Raw genomic sequence first — 23,671 nt, forward strand, 5'->3', positions numbered from 1 at the left:
ACTTCTGGCGGCTCGAGAGTAATCCCTTTAACCGCAGTTGGGCGGACCAAAACAACAGCGGATGTTCGAAGTACGACGAGTCTGCGGGAGTCCAGAGATTATTATTAATTCCCCTTTAATTTATAATTAAGATTAAAGCTGAACTAATAAATTAATTAACGCATAAAAAGAAATCGGTGATTTTTACCGCAAAGAGAGTATACGTATAATCCCAATATTACTCCCGAACAAAACGAGTACATCTATTGAGTGATTATTATAATTTAGATGCTCTCTGGGCTCATTATATAATGAGGTTTAATTAAATTTTAACGACTCTATTAAATGCGACGGAAAAGATCTGCGTTAAGCGGTCAATAATATCTGAAGTTTATTCGACCTCGACGCGCGCTTCTGCGCGTTTCACGTATTAATATCGAGAATTAAATTCTCTTTTAATAAGGACCGCGCCAAAGGCAGATTTAACGTAATTACATTAAATTTGCTGTAATTATACGTAAATGAGAAAACGCTTGCCGCTGTTATTGCTCTGGTTATTAAATAGCGTTACACCACTAAGTTTGAGCTGTGTTGGGGAAGGATAGAAAGTGAAGGGATAGATCGTGTAAATTAAAGGAAAGTGTATGGATTCGCATCATTACGTGCTCCATAAATATCGCGTACGTTCGAGCATGTGTAATTAATAATTCTGTCGATCGCGCATATTGCAAAATTTCGCGATCTTCCCGCGACGTCGTTGCTCGCGCTCTTAAATTTTCCCTGTCATCCCTTTCTCGCGTCATCGCGACGGCCGCGCGTTTTATTATTGCCTTTGCGGTTGCTTAAAATACACGAGGATGTGTGTACACGCACGTCGTGCTGTAATTTCACCGGCCACTTTCTTTCCGCGATCCGCGTATATCACACCGTAATAATTACCGCCGCGATATGATGCCGGTAATAAGCAACGTATTACGATTGCGAGAAACAATGAAAAATAATGCGTATCTGCACCGGAGGGAAAGTCAACAATTAATATTTATTACACTTCGCGGTCGCGGACAGCCGATGACCATAGCTCACCGTAAATCAGCAGAGTCTGTTTTGAATTGAGAGATTTAAAATTGATTTTTATTTTTATATTATCACTTTTTTCAGAACATCTGTACTCGTCACGAAATATCAATATCACCTCGGTATCAGCAAATAACAATTAATATCGGCGAAATACTGGAAAGAGAATTATTTTAAAATCGGTGTCGGATTATCGATCGGTCTCTACATCAGCGATGATGATGTATTGGAAATTATCTATTTATTCATAATCTCTTTTATACTCCCACAATCCGGTATACGCGGTGGATGTGTCTTAAAATAAAGAAATAATAGAAAATGCGTACAAATAGAAAGTATATCACAGATTTAGATTTTTTTTTTTTTTTTTTTTTCGCCAAAAAATTGCTCCTTTGTAATTCGCTTATAACTCTTTTGTGCAACTCGTCAGATGTACGTTTATTACGACTGTTAAAGTCTCGTTAAAGAGAAAATAATTACGTTGTTACGTATGATCGAGATATCGAGGAAATATTGCTAAATATCTCCATACGGACAACACCATCACGTCCATCGGGTGTACTTTTCTCTTCGCGGTGCCCACTCTGGTGGTGCCCCTACTCCGATCGCCTACGGTATCCCACAGCAAGCCACAGTCTCTCCCGCGCCTTTCTTCGCGCGGCTGCAGTCCGCGTGTCAGTTCGAAAGCAACCGCGGACAATAACTGACAACCGGCCGGCCGGTCGGCTGATCTCTCGTGCTGACTTCGCGGATACTTCGAAGCATTTCGAAGTCCACCGGTGCCAACCGCGAGCCGAGACTCGCGGAAATGTGACGATCGTCGATCAGTGATCCGATACGGTCGAAAGTGTCGAAGACATCTTCGGTGTCGGTGTTGTGTGGGCGTGTGCATGAGCGGTAATATTGTTTGTGTTTATTATTAATTCTCAAATATTTGTTCGACTTGGAAATACGCGGGCTCGACTCGAGGAGTGACGGATCGCCGCTCGATCGGCGATCTTATCGCTCGTCGAGTCCACCGGGCTTTAAGATATATATATCTTGAGATTTTAAAACGATTTTAAGACAATGTGATGTGACTAATGTCGACGATGCGTTTAGTGGATCGTTTTGAATTATTTTTAAAATCGAAAAAGATTTTTGGGGAGGAAGGGGGGGGGGAGAGTATTCGCGTGACGTTCAACAGGAATTATTAAATAGTGTAGCCGCGATAGATACGACTGCCGCATCATAAATTCGTTACTTAATGGTGCTGAAATAATCGCGAAATACGGGGGAAACGCATTCTCGCTGTTCGCCGACGGAACGGAGGCTCTCGATCGCGATCGATTCCCGAGAATGGCGAACGCCGGCTGGTGGCATCGCGCGAAAATGCAATATAGGAGAGGAAGCGTTGAAAAACGAGAATGAATATCCGGTTGATAAACGCGTATCACATCGGCGCGATGGCGAGTGTGCGTGTGTGCGTGAGCGCGCCTGTTGCAAATGTATAGCATATGCTATCGGGACGCACATTCATTCTCCGCGTTCGATTATCCTACGGTGGAAATGATAACACTGTAGACGATTCATTAATTTATCGCCATCAGCCTCGCGTAATGCGACATGTGACATGTGACGTGTCGTTGATCCGTCTCGAACTCATCCAGTCGAGTGCATAAGATTATTAATTCGTTGTCAACCAGCATTCGTATTAATTTTCCAATTGAGTATATTCGTACTTTTTTTTATTAAAAAATTTTATTCGAAGTTTTTCTGAAATAGGTGCCATTTAAATCATTTCTGAATAATCATTTCAAAACAGGAAGTAGAAAATTTTGATGTAATAAAGGGAAGGGGAAAATGTGAAAAGATTTGAAGTTGCCAAGTTTTATACGCCTGGCCTGGCCTCACGCATTTACGCTATGTAATTAATCCGAAGGAATGGCTCCGTGTAGTTTCATTTGCGTCTCATATGATTAAATAGATATGGTCGAGTAGACGGTTATTTGAATGTATCGTGGAACATTTATTTTACCTTATCACTCTGGCTAATATATCTTACGGTGACTCTCACAAAGCCGACGATCGTTTGTTTTCCGCCCTCGTACGGACATCCGCACGTGAGATTTGCAACTGGCAAATTGCTTCTCATGCGAAATGATAACCGACGTAAAACAAAAAAGTCCAACAAAATAAGAACGAATTTTCAAGGACCGCCGATCTTTTTTTTTATTCTCAATTTTTTATTTCTGTACAAAATCTTTTGGTCGACTTTTTTTTTCAAGCGCGCGTGCGATTTATCCATCAACCAGGACATTCGTGCGGCTAAGTAAGGTAGTGTGTTTTCGGGCACGGTAGGTTAATTCTCTTTGCGGCGATGGCTGAGCTATGTAGAGCATAAAACGGCCGATTCGCCTCGTCGTGTTGAGGGCTAGAACGAGCGAGCGAGCGAGCGAGCAAAAGAGAGAGAGAGAGAGAGAGAGAGAGAGAGAGAGGGGCTGCTCGAAATAATTATCCCTTCTCGAGAAGTGGGCACGGTTCTCTCCGCGATTCCATTGTCGAGGATAATCCGCGAGAAAAGCGGATTGTCGCGATGTCGGCAGATATCTAGCAGTAAATCGGCGATTTTCAGGAAAATTATCCGAATTTAGTAGTACCTTCTGAAAATACTTTCCCGAGGCTTCTTTAAAATTCATTCGCCATTCATTGCAAATAATGTCTCGTTCTACTTTAAACGGTGTAATAAAAATAAGCGTTAGAAGAATAAGCGTTAGAATAACATCTTTAAACACGTATCTTTAAACATTCGAGCTTTTTTTTTCCAAGAAGTTTTTATTCAAATGAAAGTTCCTCGCATCTTAATAAAATTCTGATTTTTCGTGCGATTTTCACGTTTCCTTCATAACGCTTTATTCTTGTCGCGATGATTCTTTTCCTATGAGAGAAGCACTCGCTTTGTCTCGCGTCGTAAAAACGTGAGAAGCGCATAGCAGCGACGACGATGCAGCGGCAGCTGTCGCGTTGCAATTCGCTCGCGAGAGTTCTCGTACAAAGGAAGCGAATCTTGAGGGTCGCTCCGTGGAAATGAGTGAAAGTGGCCATTACTTAACTGTACGCTCGCTTTACGACGGAAAAGCATTTTCTCGCCGTCAATTAGTCGGAAAGCATCCAGCAGCATTGTAGTCGTAGTCTCGCTTTGTTACAGCTAATTATCGATAATGGAGAATTTTTGTATCTTGTCGCAGCGACAACAAAGTCGAAAAACTGTCTTTGATGTATTATCGTTGCCGTGAATTCACGAACACAGATAACCATTCTTATCCCTTCACCGAAACATCGCGAACTCGAATACAAAGGATTTGACATATAAATCTTGCTAAGAAATTAAATTATTTTCGTCGCGTTCGTCGTCAACTTAATCGATCTGTTTGCCAGTTTCTCTCGGGAATTAGAGAAACAGGTTCCATCTGACCGATTCGTATTTCTAATTAAAATACACGTAATCTCTCGCCGAAAATTTTTCCCGAGTGTACTACGTGGGCGAAATGAATTTCCATTCCGTCTCGTAGTCTGCTTCAAGTCGAAACAAGTTAGACGCCGGAAAGGAAAAAAGAATCGAGCGGTGGATTAACGGCGATCGATCACGCATTTTGCCAGTTGGCGCTTTGACGCAACACTTTCCTCACATTAAAAATCGACCGACCACCTGTCACTGGTGTTAATTGCGATCAACCGGCTGCGAAACTCTGCATATGTATATATCACACATATCGTAACACGCATCGGGCATATATCACGCATATTATCATTTTTAAACATTCGTTTTGCCGAGTTACGTGGAAACTCTCGTACGCTATCGGGTGATTACGTCTAATGACTTTTGAAATACGGGGCTTTCACTAAATATATAATTTCATGATATACGCGCCTACGGCTTTTCTGCATCTCGCGCGCGTGCAATTTTGACAGCAAAAAGAAAAAAAAAATAAGCGTCACGCCGCATTTGTCCGGCATTGCCGCGCAAAAAAGCGCCGCGGCCGCGGCGACGTTTTCAACGTCGGAACGAGGAGAAACGAGTTTTCGAGGCGATCGCGTTATCGCGTATCCGTCGCACGGGACGGCCGATTATCCGCGTCGGCTCGTTCACTTTCACTGGCCCCCGGCCGGAAAGAGAAAAGCGATCGAAGAGCACACGGCCGAGGTGTTATATAAATTAGACGTCTCGCTTCGAATTTTTCCAGCGCGCCGATGCGTATCGGGATATCGATTTCGCGATAGGCTTGCAATTTAGATCCCTCGTAGTGACCCCGTAAGCTTATCCGCAAGCGAGACTATACTTACGTTGCTCACAAAGCGAGTATTTTCTCTGTCTCAATTCGACGCCTCAGCCTTGTGTTCTCTATTTGCTCTACTTGTACGATAATAATCTTCCATAATTTCCATATATATCATAAATCCCTCTCGTAATATTTACTTTTTAAACTCACGATGCTTTCGCGTGATTCGTCGTTCACGTCGTTCCTGAGACCCAGATTTCTGCACGTAAAGAATTCTCGCTTAATGTATACATAATGCCAGGTCGCGTGCCGAGCCTGCCTTTCTAAAGCGGTAAAAGCGGACATCTTACCGTGACATCTCTACTAGACTCTACGGCTACTCTACGTGGACAGCTCCCACGTGGACTGGGACCTTTTAGAATTCTCGGAGCTGTCCTTCATCGATCGTCAAGATTCCACCCTCCCTCTCGAGATAACACGAGAGATTCACAAGCCGCTCTCGATATCCGCTTGCGTAACTTTTACATCGGTAGCCGGTAGCATAACGGTATCCAGTCGCGCTGCTTCGCAGAGCGCCATAGCCGCGATTAGAATTAACGTTTCTTCCTCGAGCGCGCGCGCGCTCGGTCGGTTTTCAGTAGCAGCTGCCGTTGTACGCGCGCGCGAGCGGCCACGGCGGAGCTCTCGGTGCTTCGAGAATCGCAAACGGAAAAACTCCGCTTTCCCCACGACCGCGAGAACGCCGCGGGAATAAATCGACGAAGCGGGCAATTTCGTTCGGTTGCATTCTGCTAGATCGCCGCGCGTGATACGTCGGATTTGGAAAGCTTCAGCGGCTCGCTGGAGCTTCACAATTGCGGTAAATATCCTCCGATAATGTCGCAATTCGCGCTATAGATTATAAAGTGTTTCGGAAAAAAAAAAAAAGATAAATCATCGAAATCGGCATAAAGAATGGGTTTATCCTTCGTTTTTTGTTTTTTTTTTTTGTTCTTTTTTCCTCACGGTGATAGACAATAAGATGCAACGGAAGGCATTTTTTCGCAGGAAATTGTATTTCCTCGAAGCTGTTCGAGTGTTACGTTTCTACGCGTATCATCTTGAACGCAATTAATGTAATTATTGTTTTCGCATTGCAGTACATCATTATTGATGCCGCGATTGCTAAAAGTTCCCTACATTTCCTGGTATTTCCACGCCCGACTTTTCTCCTAGATCGTCGGACTAGATTCCCAACGTGGAAAAATATGCACATGCAAAGTCGGCAAAATCCTAAACGGGCGAGATAATATTACAGTAGCGCGTGTCTATGTATTAAATCTCGCAAAAGAAATATCGGTCACTGACTTTCGCTCCGTTCAACATAAGAATATTCTTGCTTCTGTTGTGCATCACCTCGTATTTCGCCTAATTGTAATCCGTATTTCTTGCTTTGTCCATTTTTAAATGGCATTATTATTATAGGTCAAATCGTCCGCAATCTAAAAACTTTCCGTCTTCCTTTTTTCTTAATTTTCATATTTATATTTTAATAAATAAACTCATCGATGGAAAATGGGATTTGATTGATGCAAACAGCTGCAAACATTTGAAATTAAACAAGGAACAAGTTTCCATTATACTCCGTGGCGAATTAGAAAAAGGAGAAGAAGAAATAGTATTGCACTTCCGCAATTTATTTAACGGAACGGTTTAGGATCATTAAACGTCAGCGGTAATTTAATTAATAACAAGTTTATTGGGAGGGGGGGGGAGGAGAGGGAAAGTTGACGTCAAACTTTATTATACATATTTCAAAAGCCAATAACACAAAACTCGATTGTGTCAATCTTCTCATTGTGTTTCGCAGGCGGTAACTGGTGTGAAAACGCACAGCGCCTTTTTCGCGACGCGGTTCCTTTTCCGGCCTCGGCGATACGTGCCGTAGGAAGACGGTGCAGAGCCGATGATCTCCCACGACATATGGCAATCCTAATAAAGCACGCTTTCGTATCCGCCTACGCGTCACGATTAACAATTAATGACAACGGCGTAACGAATGCCATGCGGCGACTCACTCCTCCTCCTCCTCCGGAGTGCCGTCGCGCTTAGGAAAGTGCGTCATGCTGTTCGTCGTTGTTCGTCGCGCACGTGCAGGTAGCCGAGAGTCCCAATTATTCCGGAATAACGGACAACCTAGGAAAGAGTATGCGTGTGCGTGTGTACGTGATATACACGCGTGCGAGCTCGCGATCGGGACGTACCACACAGGATGGATGAGAAGCGTATGCGTGTGCATTTCGAAAAATCGTCGCACGCCTGTTACTCCGACGCGTTTATCGTCTAACGGTGACTAAACCTCCGGACGTACAATACACGCGTTTCTATCGCGCTACCAAGCGTCTCGAGCTTATCGAATCTATTATTTACACCCGCGCTCTTTATGTTTTTCCGCAAGTTTTTCTGCAATTTTTCGAAAAGAAATTGTGGGGGCTTATCGGGGGATCTCCATGGATATGAAAAAAATAATTTGTTGAATCATATCGTACCGATATATACGTGTGTAATTAATCACGTCGATATAATTAACTCGCGAAATTTTTCGATTTGACTCATCAGTGAGTTGGCTGCTTTTATATAAGCCTCGCCGCACGAGCTACCAGCGCAAATGCGAATACAAAAGGATCTTAGTATCGTAGTACGTAAGTGCGATAATTCCGCGGGAACACTATCCATCAACGTTTGATCTGGGAGAAATAGTGGCGCGATGCGAATGGTCCAATTATCCCCGCTCCCCGCGCGACGTAATGCATCCTTCCTTTGTACTACGTGGCGCGTGTATATTCCCACGTTTTCACTGGCCGCGGCGAGGACAAAGGCCAGGTTTCACGATGGTGACCGAAAACGAGAGTCTACTTGGAAATGAGCAACGTGGAAAACAATACACTATCGTATTTCAAGCGATTCATCTTTCGCCGTGAAACGCCGGACGTTTGTCTCTAAAATAGCGTCCGTGACGTATAGTCATATTAGTGAAACAAGTCCCGGACATTCGTGCCACACGCGACGTTTCAATTCCAGTAGTTTTAAGTTTAATAAAAAAAATCCGAGACTTTATTATTGAATCATTGGGAAACAAAAGCATCGTTAAAAATTTCTTTCCAAAGAGAATATTTATACGAGGAGATTCTGAACTTTCGATCGCATATTTTTTACATCAGTTTTTAAACGTGTTCCGGTTCTCCGAGTTCTCTGACAGTTGCGGATTACTCCGGATTACTTAATTGTGGAATTTAGTAACAAATGTGTGTATTTGCGCGTGTCAGACGCACAAATACATTTATGTAAGATTTGTTGTGAAACTCCTAGCTAGAGCGCGGATGTGTGTTACGCGTGTCATAAGCGTGATTAAAAAAGCGTGATAAAGAGTGAATGAACAGGCGCGGAGCGAATTTCTAGACATTCCCGCGGTTATAAAGCGGAAAGGCCGCGCCGTGGCCGGCCTCGCTTCCGCTTGTTCGAGAGTATCCGCGCCGGCCGCAAGCGCGTTCGTTAATCACCGTTTCAACTCGGCGATTTAATGCCGCTCGAGCGGGTATCGATGGTGCAGCGCACCCGATCTTCTAGGGTGATGGCGCGCGCGCGCGCGCGGACTTTCCGCCGGAAGCTGCCATCCTGAAAATTATTCGAGCGTGTCGAATCGCGCTCGTGTGATCGCGAGAAACGAGTCACGATAGCCGTCTGTTTTCTTTCTTCGCGATCGATATATCGGCCAAACGATCCATTTGCTCCCTTTGTCGACGTTGACTCTCGACACGATCGCGTTCTTTCTTTCTTTCTTTCTTTCTTTCTTTTCTTCTTTTCCCTGGCGCTGATCCGAAGGATTACGAAGCGATCATCAATACGAATATGAATAATGACTCTCGGGCTGAAGAGAGAAAATACAAGATTTGAAGATAGCATTAAAGATTCAAGAATGTGATATTCCCAAGCTCTCCGAGAGGCGCTCGTTAATTTTTATTATCTTTTCTTTGTCTTGGCTTTCCTATGAAAGATAAAGATGCCAAAGCCAAGGCGCAATTTATTCCTGTTGTGACCGAGAATTATTCCTTCACGATTCTCTTCGCCGATCGATATCCCGGCCACGTGTCGTCGCACAGCCGAAATTTAATCTGATCGCGCCTGCACTCAGATAGTTTTAACCTCCTCCCTCACGAATTGACCTAGATTATCGCAGCGATTGGCGTTTTCTATTTTTATGAGGGCGAGCATTTCGCGTTTGGCATTGAACTTGGAACACTTCCTTGCGACATTGATTAATCCGATCGCGACACCTTGAGCTCTGTATAATTCAGGCCGAATTACGGTGACGTTAGTTGAATGCAAGTTTACAATTTTAATCTGAATTTTAATCTTTTCAGAAATATGAGAATTTTACAATTATCGCGGTTTTTTTTTTCTTTTTTTTACTATCGAACGAAACATTCTTGCATCAGCAGCGATAAAAATCGAGGAGGACGGTATATACTTCTTGTTCCGTTAACGTCGACCATGTTGCTGGAACTCTTGAAAACGCTCGTGAAATCGATTTCGTTCACGAAGAGGCTCTCGAGAGCGGTCCGTGTTCCGGAGTTTCGCTCGCGGAAAAAGCCGCAGAACGACGAGGACGATTGCTCCATTTTCCTTTTCTCTCCCTTTGCCCTTTTTGTACCCGCTATATTTTTACCAAATTCTCCTTGGAATTTTTTGCTGATACAGCCGCGTCCTTTACCGGCATTTTGTTCTGCCCCGGTAGCTTATAACGCTATATAACGAAGAACGACAAGATGCGATAGAAGACGAAAAAAGAAAAGAAAAGAATAACAGAACCACAACCTGGTCGGCAAACGTCTGCCAATTACAATAGAAGCGATTATATATGCGTTCCTAGATTCGCTAACATTCCAACAGCTTCTTCGCAGAAAGAGACTCGTGCGAATTAGGATATTCCAGATGCAAATCCACTAAACGCGTTTTCGAAAAATTTAATTTCGACTCAAGATTATAAGAAAAAGAAAATTCATTCCGAACGTCTCTCCTAAAATCTTTTTATAATTACAGATAAATCGAGTAAGACTTAAAATTAAAGACACCTTATTTTTTTTTTATAAAAAACGATCGCAAAATATTCAGTGACGAGATACAAATGTGTGAAATGTGCGTTTCGAGGATGAGAGGTGCGCGCGTTGTGTCAAGGATCACCACGATCGGACGTGCGGCGCGTTGACGTAGCTTTCCTTCTCGAGCATTCGGCATCGGTGTGTTATCCGCAACACCGGAGGCGCGCTGAGAATCTAGGACGAAAGATGCGAAACGGCGGGCAAACGGCGCAGCAAACGGCGGTGATGACGCCGCCGCATCTGAACGGCTCGGCGCAGTTCATATCGGGCGGCTATGTGACGGCGGGATATCTGCCGCGTCAGTCCTGGACTCAATTCCAAGCTACGCCGCCGCATTCGGCCAGGAGCGGCGGCAGACCCCTGTCACTGCCGCCGCCCCCGCCGCCCTCCAGACGAGACGGCGGCCAGAGGCCCTGCAACGGGGGTCCGGCCAATACTAAGAACACATCTCTGCCACATCCCAGATCGACCCACAGGAGTACCACTCCCTCGGTGAGTTCATAATTCCCGGAGGCTTCCCGGAGGCGTCTCAGAAGACACCCTTCGATTCGGATGTGATTGAGCGAGTAGGAGATAATCGATTGGCCGAAAAAGATTTTTCTGAGAGAAAAAATTGATAGTGAATAATTCATAAATCTCTTGGCGGACAAGAGCGATTGGATCTAGAAATGTTGATGGATGGAGGATGTAGAGAGATAGAGACTGCGTCTGAAACAGATCGTTTATTTCTTTTCTTTCTTTCTTTTTTTTTTTTTTACGAGTGAACTGCGTTGTATAAACCGCATTTTAACGCCGTGCGAACGATTCAGGGAACTATTCAGCCTCGGATCGTTATTTCTCCACTGCCGGTCGGTAGTTACGCGGTACTTTATCGAACGCATAAAAGGAGGAAGAACGCTGCAAAATCGAGAACATTCCGGCGGCGGGATGTGATACACGAACGCCAACTTTGGAGGTTCGTAGGGGTAGCGGGGGTTTCCTTGGAATCGGTCCAGAAAGTCGCGATTCAGGAAATGCTTTTTCGCAACACAATTCTGAAATCGCATAGAAAGGAATAGAAAGAGATGGCGATCTGCATTTACGAGCGTACGTTGCTGAGTGAAATCGAGAAATGTCCGTATTTATAGTCGCAGCTCGAAACACTTTGCTAAATAACTGAGCTAAAACCAATCTTGAGACACAATTCAATTTAATGAATCGATCGTGTTGACGACTTGATTGTTACTCGAAATGAAAATAAATTTAATATAAGAATGTAACTATTGAATCGTGTGTCATCCCGAGACATGGAATTTTATCCTGGATATCACCTGAGCAATGGATATATAAAAATTTTTCGATCTTGTATCCAGCGGTAGTCGCACGAATATCTCTTCCCCCGAGGCTCGAGAGAGAAAACGGAACTTTGTCCGATGGTAGGTGAAGTGCACGTATTTTCCGTAATCCCTTCGGCGAATCGAAGGACCTCGCAAGAACGTCCCTGTAGTGCGATTTGGAAAATGGATTTGGGAGTCGCCGCGACGGCGACTGCGAGCCGCTGTTACGGATATCGCTCTGGATATAAGGGATGAATTGAAGAGCGATTTATCGGGTATATCTGCTTGTATCGTACCTAGGATTTATAGTCAATTGTGTGGCAGACACAAAGGGCGAAACATAGATAGATTTCACGAATGCATTTCCCGCTTAGATTTATGGTACTGATGTTAAAAGTTCACCATGTAAAACATGATTTCATTCGTAGATTCAACGAGGAATATTTCAGGAGTATTTTCAGTAAGGGGTAAGAATTAAGGTAAGGATTCTTGAAATTAAAAGGTTCAATATTCCATTTAATGTGATCCGGAGTTCAAGTATTTTAATATTGGAAGTTTGTCGGATATCTCCGGGTTGCTGGAAGGCTTTAATAATGGAGGACGCGAAGGTCTTACGAAGGTTCGAGAATTTATTGGAAATTAACTAACACTTTAATATTTTACTGGGCATCTTGTAACGCGATTTAATTCAGTTGCTAAGCCGATTGGTAACGGTACGGATAAAACGGACGATACCTGGGCGGAGAAAGGAACGGGGAATCACGCGTCGTGAGTATCCAGAAAAGCACGCCGTGGAATACCTAATCCTCGGAGCCTACGAATATCCCTGCAGGAATGTCGGAAATTACGTGTGCCTTCGACTCGCTATCACATCGAGGAAATTGGATTTTTTTCATAAATCACGCGATAGAATTGAAAATTAATTTTCCGATAGCGATTAATCTGACACATTCTCGCCGTTTTTCTGACACTTATCATCGGGAGAATAAGAACCCGCAGTTCCCTTTTTGCAATATATCCTACGTTAGTACGGGAAATTAATTTTCTCATTATAATTAGTCCAACGTCTCTTGTCATTCTCCAGAAAATTATCGTTGTAATGTACAGTGAACTTATCTTTTTCTTGTTCTTTTTTTCTTTTTTTTTTTCTTTTTTTTTTTTTTTTGTACGATATATCACGGTCCATCCGTGAGCGGCTATCGATCAAAGTATCAACGTATCCATCCGGCTATACTGACAGTCCGATTTTGCAATTCAATTATAAGTTGAAATTGGTTCGCTGATGAAAACTGGTAGACAGTAGGGAATACCTAGAACATGAATGGTAATCTATTTGTAGAACATTTGATGGGTGCCACGCGAATATAGTGTTACCCATTCGTGCATATTCCACGACACACTGGCGCGTGGTAAACGCACGTGTCTGCCCGTTAACAATTCTCGACACTGTGACACTGTAATGCATCCAGCTAGAAAATATTTATATCACGTTTGTGCCAACGTACAATAGATGATTCGGGGAAAGTTGACTTCGAGCTATCGAAATTGTTGTTGCGTTCTCCGTAAATTGCGATAAATCACGTAATTTTTACGCCGCTGTTGGTACACTCTCTATATGTTATTAAATAGCACGTAATTTTGTATGAAATGTCGATGTAGCTGTTTCACCACGAGAAAGAAAGAAAGATCAAAAAAAAAAAAAAAACAAACATATTCGCCAATCTCCGGGTCTCTCGAGAAAAGTTCTGGAGAAAAAGGCTCTCGTGTGGCTTCGTGTGTGCGAGTCGCGAATAAAACTTCGACGCAACACACGTATCACCTCGCGGCAAGAATGCACGGGGAGTTTCGCGATGAGATTCGAGAGACCAGTTCCGCCCGCAAAGCCCAGACGAGCTGGCTCTTAACCCGAGCGTCCTGAAATCCGAGCTACATCGATACGCTAGATAGAAAGTAGTCGAGGTGTCGCGTTTCGATCCAGACGTCGGTCGGTTTGCGGTCGGAAGAAACATTCGAGGAGCGCACGGAAAGACGGCGCGAGAAAGAGCACCTTTCGAAAATTAACTCTCCCGTAACTCCGCCGTAAGCGTCATGGGTTCAGCGAGGATGTATCGGATCCTGCTGTTCGGTGAGCCCTAAATTGGGAAACGATCGCGAATCGATCGCGGGAAGTAAAACGAGGGGAACTTCGGAAAGACGTGACTTAATTCGAGGATCACATCCCCGCTCCGCGCGTTAACAGCTTGAGACTCTTTATTTGGATGCGCGTAAGATCTAGATTCCTCCTCCGCGCGACATTATAATTCCATATCTCTCCTTCAAAACGCCCCATTCTGTCGCCGTCGTGGCGCAACGGTCATAACAAGGCAAGACGCGGGCAAAAGAGGCTCGAGCGGCTCTCTGGCGCGAGCGTGCTCCGATGCAGCATGGAAAATACCGGTGTAACAGGATTCTCGTGGACCGCAAGATCTCGGCGCGGAGATCGCGCGCGTACACGCCGCTTTTTTCCCCATCCCCTCCCTCTTTCTTTTTCTTTTTCCTTCTCTCTTCTTTCGGCCGAGGCCAGTGCAAGGTCGACACTCTCACCATATTCGCTTCACACGTGCGGACTCGCGTGCGTTCGAGAAGGCCACGCGGCGATGCGCTCGAAACGAAATATCCAGTTACCATCGAACAAACGCATTTGTCTCCGCTGCCGAATTCGTGCTGCGGAGATCGATTATTCAAAACGATTCTCTCTCCCGTTAACTCATCTTCGATTTAACAACGAGGCAAAGAGAAGATATTCGACGTTTTAACGGAGATTGTAATTGTCCAAGTCGATAAACCTTTTCTCTCTACTGTGCATTTTGCATTAATTACTGTATGGCGAGTTTAATATTTTTGTTGCGAAAACATCGTATTTCACGTACGACGACGATTTATGTTGGGTTTTTATTCGATACTCTCCCAACCAGTAATGTCGGCTGCAAAAATAATTGCGTTGCGAGCGCAAGCTTGCGTCGCGGAACGTACGCGCGCGGGCTCGATTGCCCGTTCAACAATAAGCGAGCGACGACATTTTACGACTCGGAATCCGCGGTACTTTCGGTGATAATTTCCAACGTGAAAACGCGCACGCGAAAACAATTCGTCCGAGACAATTTATTTATGCGACATGCGTTTTTCTTTTTCTTCTTTTTTTTCTTTTTTTTTTTCTCCTATGCGCGTAGATGCATATCTCGTCGATGCCATTATTGCCGACGCATAAACAACTTCGGGGGCTTCATGTTTATGACGTCGAATATAAATTGCACCCGGAGAAATATTGCGCGGCGCGCGTAACGTCCCATCCTGAAGAATGCCTTGACGTTTAACCCGCGCTGTGCCTTCGCGCGTGCAATGGTCGCTGGCATTCTACGCGCGATCCTGCGTGCATACATAAATAAACGCTCACGGATGTGTACAGTATGCATAACTCGCGTCGCATAACGTCGTAGTCGCTTACCCACGCCGATGAGTCAGAAGAGCCGTTTCGACGACGACGGTGACGTGTGCGATATCGTATCGTTTCCGATTGTAGAGTTTACTTAATTCCGATAACGAATATTCTCGTCGCTTTAGATCGAACACGGCGCGGATCACGGTGTCCAAACAAATTAATTATAATCGGTGACGACGATAAAGTCTCGGTTCTTCGGAACGAACTCCGGCCTGACGTTGAACGGATAAACATTTCCATGCGGTCATTTATCATCCGGATAAGAATCAGTCATTGCGACGTTCCAAAATGATAAAAAGCACGGTTAATTATGAGCGTGTGGCGTATCCGTTTATTTCTAGCGCGATAAAAGCGTAATAAGATCGCAAACAAAAGAAGGCACATTATTCGCGTTGCGCGCAATCGTGCGCGATTAAACCTGTGACCGCAAACACATTAATCGCGAGGCTATTTGGAAATTCTCTTCTCGTGTAATAGCGAAAAAATAGAGAGGCGGTCACGCTATCTAATTTTCTAAAATCCAAGAAGCCTTGAAGAGCTCTCGACGCCACGTGTAGACGAGCGCATTTCGATTCGATCTAAGCTCGGAAATTTTTCTTTCCGGGAACGTCTCTTACGAGAGATGCCCTGACCTTATTTGCGGATCACGACGTCATCGGATTGATATATGACTCCTTGAATTAAATCCCGCGTGATAATTTCAACGAGACGCTATAAGCACTCCGCTCGCCGAGGCTTTCAGCGCCCCCGTCGCGTTCTCCGTGCCGGGGGGGCGAAACGATTTATAACGCGCATCTCGCGTGCCGCGCGGCTTCTCATTATCTCGTATCAACGGCAGAATGGCATTTCACGATTTCAAGAAATTGCGCAATGGGTTCGAATTCCGCGTGTCCGTTCAACTCTGCGTGATTAAACGCGCGCGATCGGGGGAAATGCGTTCGCGCTTCAACGGCCGCGTTATCATCTATTATCTCGGCGACCAAACGGGTCAGATTTGTGCGGCGTTGTGCATCGTGTCCCCAGGTGTGCGGACAGGACGATTTGCACACATCGCCGTATCTTCTCTCGGAGCCGCGCCATAAAAAGGAGCCGCAGCCGATAGCGTATTTGCATTTTGATCGCGCCGTCCGTGTGCGCGGGGATAAGCAAAAAATTATAAATGTAAATACGCGAGGCGTTAGCTCGGTGAAGTTATGCCTGGGCGAAGTATGCAAAATTCGCGCCGTCGCGCGTTATTTGCCCGGCGGAAGCGCGCATTCGTTATCCTTTTTGCGCGTTTAGCGTAAATCCGCTCCATTTTTACCGGTATCAAGGTACACATTTATATATATATATATATGTATATATACGGAGAAGGTCGGGCATCGTACACACACTTGCGCTTTTCGGCCGCGAACCATGGCCTCACGGTGAATGCCGATGAGCAATTTTAATCGCCGCATTTTACGCTTCTCCTTCTCCCGGGGGGGGGAATTGAATCTTGAAAATGGGGCCGTGCCTGAGGGACAACGCGGGCAAGGACGACCGCGAACGACAAGAGGGCGGTAAATCTATCGGTGTGGTTATTAACCGGGCGGTTGCATATTATTCTACGTAATGCAGCGTCGTCTCCGAAGCATACGAAAGCGCATACGTATCGTACGCCAGGTTATAATAACGAGGGCAACTCGGTCATTCGGTTTTAATTAAATGAATATTCATGCGAGTTACCCGCACTGCGACTGCTCGTTGAAAGAGAGAGAGAGAGAGAGAGAGAGAGAGAGAGAGAGAGAGAGAGAAAGATATGAAGGAAAAAAAGAGGAGAATGAAGGATCATAAGAACGTTCGCGGCGACATCGGTCGTAAAGATACGTTTCAACGTTCATACACATTGTTATTCCAACTTGGCGACGATGGCATAATTTGCGATGCAGTTAGGCCGCAAATTTCGAAAGTGGTTCAACGAGCGTGCGTTACCGCGCGCCACGTGTCGTCGTTCGACCTCGTTTACGACGAGAGTAATTCATCGACCGAGACGGAGAAGAGCCGCCGAAATTAAAGTTTAAACGACACTCGAGCGAGCGACGACGCGATCCTCGAGCGGAAATACGGGGCTCGGTGTGCTCGTTCCGCCTTAAATGAGGGAAAATTATCAGGGAAACACTTGGACGTGTACTTGGCAGTTTGCGCACTCGTCCCCGCGATTATTTATGCTAATGTTCAAACGAACTCCGCGAATGAGATACGAATATTTGCTCCGCGCTGAGAAAATCTCGAGGAACAATGTCGTTTAAACGCCGACGTTCGCGAGTCGGTTTCATTCGCTTCGTTAAGTCTTGATTCTTTCGTTCTAATTTAATTAGCACTGTACTCGGAGAGGGAGAGAGATTTTATAATTGAATAAAAATTAAGACACGATCGGGTAAGACCTCGCTCCTTTTGTTTATCTTGCAAATAAATCGAGAGAGAGAGAGAGAGAGAGAGAGAGAGAGAGAGAGAGAGAAGTTCGAGACGAATTCAACACGGATTCGATACATTTCTCTCGAATTTTTGTCACGTCCTGTACATTCGAGGATCCGCGATGCAGATGTAGCGAATCGTCGCATATCACTCCGATTCCGAAATGCCGGGGCGCGCTTTTGTCCGTTCGCTTTATTATTGTCAATATTGACTGTGCTGATTGACCCTAGAACACTCGCGCTGCGTCAGCCCGCATCCGCCTCTTGCCATTCCGGATCGCATCGCATCGCATCGCTGCACTCGCATCGCGTACGTGAGAGAGATGAGCGATGCGATCGTGATTTTCCGCCGATTGTTGGACAGACGGAAAAAAAGCGATGCCAAATACCGCTTAATGGTTTCGATTTATAGCGAATTATCGCGTGCCCCTCTCTCTCTCTCTCTCTCTCTCTCTCTCTCTCTCTCTCTCTCGCTCACTATTGTCCACTTCTATCCATTCAAATTGCAATGAGAATACATTGACAGATTCGTGGCTGCATTTTACGATCTCAAATACGACAGAAAAAGCCCCCGCGGACAAATAATTTCGATACAGTTTAATCAACGGGTTTGTTACCGCTTGTTTGCTATTATTAATTTATGTTTAATCCCCACGTGACTTTATGCAAATTCTATTTGTGGGCGGATTTGTGGGCGTATCAGCTTTATTCCTGACGAATTTATTCGATTGAGTAGAATTTTCCAGCATTTCCACGAGATCAGGATAGTCACGGATGCGTATAACTTTATTTGTTTCGCGTGCACGAAAATCAAATGCGCCACAATTTATGTATAATCGGGAGGATCTCTTTGTGCGGGCTTTGTCACGCAAATGCAGGAAAAAAAATCGATGCTACCGAACGAAAAAAGCCACCCGCACGCCGATACCGCGCGCTTAACATTACTTTCGCCCGGTGCGTTTTGAGATGCGATTCAGCCTTCCAATTTGTTATGCATTCAGATTCTCAAAGAGCAACTTAAACATATGGTGATGAAATTCTCTTTTGCCGTACAACAGTCTGTTTGAGACACAGAGATATTTCTCTAACTCAATTCGGCATCGCAATGTAGCACCGCGAAAATTTCCCCGTAAAAATGAAGTTAACCAGCGCAATTTCGCAATGTTGCTTGTCGCCAACTCGCAGCGAGATAGTAGGAAGCGATTGTAGGCGATATTTCTGCGAAAATCGGCAATAAACGGGTACCGTTCGTCGCTTCAAACGTAGCAGAAGTTTCATCTTTGTGATTTGTCGTTGATGATGTCTTATTTATTCCGAGCGCTGGATATGCAACCAAATTGGACCGTTATTTCATTGAATCGCTGGAGTATTGCAAATAGGTATCGGCCCGTTCCCATCTCGAGGGAGAACAATCGCAGCTCCTTGGAATTAATGCGATCCCGTTGTAGTCTGACAGTCTTGAGCTTCCTGATGGAGTTGAGACGTTTATCTTGGAAGGCGGCGAGTCTATTCGAGGCTGTCTCTTAAAAGGACGTCTGGGACGAAATTTCTTGAGACGCGGTTACACTTCTTAATTAAGATGTGTCAGAACGATACCAAACTTTGCGTTATCTGGCAAATTATTTCAGTCGCGTGTTCAGCGAGGCGATATCGTTTAAATGGAATCTTCATCGCGCGGCGTTAAGGGAAAAGGATTTTAGCTTAATTCGAGTATATTTAATGAATATCATTCGCAGTGGTGGAGGATTTAATGTGGAAAACTCAACGCGGAATATTTTTCCGGGAGACGGATATGTTTCAAATGTGATGTAAATATGTAGTCATATTTATACAAATAAACGTCATTCTTCATTAATCTCCTATTCGTTACGTGACATAACTTCATGATATTCACAAATCATATTCACGATACGTTAATTTAAAATTAACGTATCGCGCGTGGTCCTAGCGGAGAGGATATTTCATATGAAATATTTACGTTAATTTAGCCTCCAAATTAATTTCGCGTATCCCCTGATATTAATTAGCAATTAATGCCGAGTGTAACATATGCTCGGACGAGAAAAGCCGCTGTAGCATTCTCTAATCCAGCTACAATTTACACGGCAGGACGCGGTTAATTCGCCGACGTATATCACCACTGTGCCGTGATATATTATTTATTGTATTGCGCAATTTTGTGAATCGCAGATGGCTGACAGTCGCGGCACAATAGGACAAAGCCTATGTACGGTCGTTAATTGAGCGCCCTTGGCAACCCTACGTCAATTTCGTCATATCCGCCGGTATCTGGGTCGTATCTGGATCGAAGACGGCTCGACGGCAAACGCGTTATATACAACGTGGCGTAGCTAATGTAGTTTAGAATAGGCGTGTCCATCAAAGCGCGAGTCGCTGCCCAAACTAATCTAATAAGATGAGAGGCTCTGTCGGCTCTAAAGCATCATTATGGCGCCGCAAATACAACGTCCCGGAAATTTCCCTTCCTCAATATCGCGAAGAGCCCATTTACGAAATAGCCTTATTAACGATGGATAATATTTCCGCTGAAAAATTAGAGTTTCTCAACAGAGCGAGAACGAGGGGAAAAGGAGGAATCCGACTCTCCTGAAATAAAATCATATCGGAAGAGGAACATCCAGTATTCTACTTACGCGACGTGAATATCTTTGTCGCGTCCCTCGAACGTGCGGTCACGTGCCGGATTTCTTTTTGACAGCTGCTAATTAGAATCTGTGTTCGCGAGTTTCGGAAGGGGCGGCGCCCACGGGAAAGGAGAGACGCTCGGTGCATCTCGACGATGCAGGTATCGCACACGAAGTCGAGAGTCATCATCTTCTTACCCGCTCTCATTCGCCGTCATCGTCGCCGTCGCCAAGTCAAGCGAGCACGAATTTCAGAGTCCATATATAGCGATTGCAACTCGATTTAAACTCGAAACTTACGATCGAAAAGCGATCTTTTTTTCCTGCCATTGCATCTCGATGCGATTTGCTCTACAATTATGTACTTAGCTTAAAACTTATCCTGACTGTTTTCATAGCATTACGTCAAATATTTCGCATTAATGAATACGATAACGTCTATAGATATGCTTGTGGTAAACGGGGATTAAACGCAAATTAACGTGACTTGTCAGATACATGCGAGAGATTGCACTCTGTCATATGATAAGACCACAAATTTGCACTATGCTAATTTTCGTCAATCTAGTTATCACATAGTGAATCACGATAATCCTAGAATAATGTCATAGAATAGCGCCGAGTGAGCGATGATAGCGTAATTTCATAGAGTCGGTTTAAAATATCGATTTTTACGAGAAAGAGTCGATGAGCCTAATTACGCGAAATGGAAATGATCGAGATCCACCGACGAAAATCAATGATCTTTAAATCCATCAGCGCGATAAAACGGCAGTCACGAAACACCGCCGTAGGATATATGAGGGAATTTGCAAAGCAAATTTTCCGGGGTTTTACCGACAGTCACGAATTTTTATTCCGTTGCCTTTAGAGCCCATCCCAGGGCATTCGAAGCTTCAATCCTCGCTTTAATCTCGCCGCCGTGATATGAGCTTTCGGTTTACTGACTTTTTGTACGATATGTGGATTGCGAGCGCAAGAAAATGAAGAGTCAGCCCCGCGCAGGCACACAAAAGCTCATGTGCATATTCATTATTAACCCGGATGCTGTGACGACAAATTAGTGTTTTTCGACGTTTTCGTCGTTTGTTGCTTATCAATGAACGTAATTCACCGGGAAATGCGAAGAGGGAAAAATAAAAGGAGAAGAGTTTTTCATCCGCATGATTTGTCAGGGAAAAACTTACAGTGCACATCGTACTATTTTTCAAGATTTCAAGTACAATTAGCCGGCTTATCCATCTTATTTTATCAACTGGAAATCAACTTTAGAAAAAATTCTAGAAATGTACGGCGAATTAGATAATCTCGCGAAAGTCGCATAAAAGATGCAGCGTCTAATTAGAGTGAAACATTGAACGTTGCATTCGAGACAACACCAGTTTTAGACTATTTTTCTGTGCTCTGGCTTGCAAACGAGTACAAAGAATATGTGGAAACAGCAAGACTGCGTTTCTGTAATATACATAAATACATGTGTAACATACATAAATACATTTTTATTATGGAGTAAGCTTTCTCGTGAGAATCAGGACGATTTTCGATGTTAAAAACATTCCTTCGCGTTTCGCAGATTGCTCTCGGAAATTTCCGGAGAAAATTGATAGGGAAAATTGATAAATTTTAGAATTTTTCTTTTTTTGTTGCTACCAGCGGTTCCGAAAATCCTGTCCCGAAGGCGACTTGCTATTCGGCGTGTTAAATACATTTCGGGATGCCAATGGGCGGAAAAGTGTCAGAGGGAGAGAACGTAAGAGCCTTTTCGTTGTCGAGACACGGAGAGCGCGAAAAAGTGGCGGTAATTTATTAATGTCTCACGGAGCAACGTCGTTGCTTGGTGCAGATAGCTTCAGAGCGTAAAGAAGAAACGAGCATGCACGACGCTCATCCGTAAGTCTAAACAGTGGATTAGACGAGAGGACGTTTCATTTATCAAGCTGCCCGAGCTGTGAGATATCCCGTTGCCATAATTTGCTACAAGTGCAACTGGATAACCACACAGTCCACAACGCGTATATTCGTACGTGTAATTTGTGAGGTACCGGGGTGTTGCGCGGAATTATTAAACAGACATAGAATTTATTCAGATTTTCGCGAAGAATATAAAATCGATTCGTACATTTTTCTGATGGTACGCAAGATCGTTATGACATCTCGTTGTGTCATAGAAAAGAGCCAAGGAGAACTGCATTGCTGCTTGTAGGATAACCGCATTCATTAAGATCCCTGAAGGCCGCGCATTATCGAAGAAGAAAGTCTTGTGCCTGAGGAATCTCGAAATTTCACAATATCCCGTTATGTCGTTGCGTCAGGGCAACATCCACGGATCTTTTTACGGAAATGACGCGTGAGAATAATGCGAAAGCGATGCGAAATGTCGAACGAGTGATAACCGGAGACCGTTGAATTTCTGTTGCAGAAGGTGGACCCCGAGCTGATATTTACAAAACAGGAACGAATTGGGAAGGGTAGCTTCGGCGAGGTCTTCAAGGGTATCGACAACAGGACCCAGCAGGTCGTTGCCATCAAGATCATCGATCTTGAGGAGGCGGAAGATGAGATCGAGGACATACAGCAGGAGATTATGGTGCTGTCGCAATGCGACAGCCCGTACGTCACCAAGTATTATGGGTCTTATCTCAAGGTGAGTAGAAAAATGTACTCTTCTGTGATATTAAAAAAAAAAATTCACTTGCTATCACGATCGTCAAATTGTATCTGCTGACGGAACAAAATACTGATCGAGACACTCCTCTTTTTATCGCTGTTCCATCCCGATGAATCGCCGCCGTATAATCGCACAGGTACAAAAATAAAAACCCGCTATCGAGGGCACTTGGTTGTTACGCCCCATCATTTTTCACGGCAAAAAATAGGAAGAGCTTGACGGTCGGTTAACTATCGCTTCCGGCACGGCAGTGTCGCGTCGTCTGTTGCTTCCGCTTCCTGCTGTAGGTTCAACGAGCACAATCGGGAATACCGCAAATCCCCGCGATTTATTTTACGACATCGTAATAACAAGAGAAATCTCTTTATTTTTTAGACGTGCTCCGGTTATACTATATTTGTTTATTTACTATTTGTAATGAAATGGTAATTGGTTAATCAGATATAGAATCATGAAATATTTGTTTGAAAAAAATGTGTTATATATATCTTGAAGAAATTGCAAATTGCAAAAAAAAATATATTTACATATTTATTTACTAATTTTCTTACTAATTTCACTGAAATACGTTGGTAGAATTATTAAAAATTTTTTTAAAAAGATTATATTCTAGGAGAAAATATTTATACGAATGCTTCAAACGAATACGATTTTGTACCGTTCTATCGTGCGCATC

General features: G+C 44.2%; 1 protein-coding gene across 4 annotated transcripts in view; it reads left to right on the top strand.

Moving 5' to 3' along the window:
* Positions 1-23,671, top strand: part of GckIII (Germinal centre kinase III) — an 88,046-nt gene that overhangs the window by 50,120 nt on the left and 14,255 nt on the right. For 2 of the 4 annotated variants that reach the window (XM_089077100.1, XM_089077099.1), the window contains one exon: positions 22,747-22,971. In XM_089077100.1, the coding sequence (XP_088933226.1) occupies positions 22,747-22,971 (225 nt within the window). Of the gene's footprint in view, positions 1-1,730; positions 1,951-10,391; positions 10,943-22,746; positions 22,972-23,671 lie in introns of those variants that run through there. The other 2 variants (XM_089077098.1, XM_011643561.3) reach the window with 2 other exon arrangements.

Source organism: Pogonomyrmex barbatus, unplaced genomic scaffold (genome assembly GCF_055798465.1).
Source record: "Pogonomyrmex barbatus isolate J1 unplaced genomic scaffold, ASM5579846v1 scaffold2, whole genome shotgun sequence".
Classification (NCBI taxonomy): domain Eukaryota; kingdom Metazoa; phylum Arthropoda; class Insecta; order Hymenoptera; family Formicidae; genus Pogonomyrmex; species Pogonomyrmex barbatus.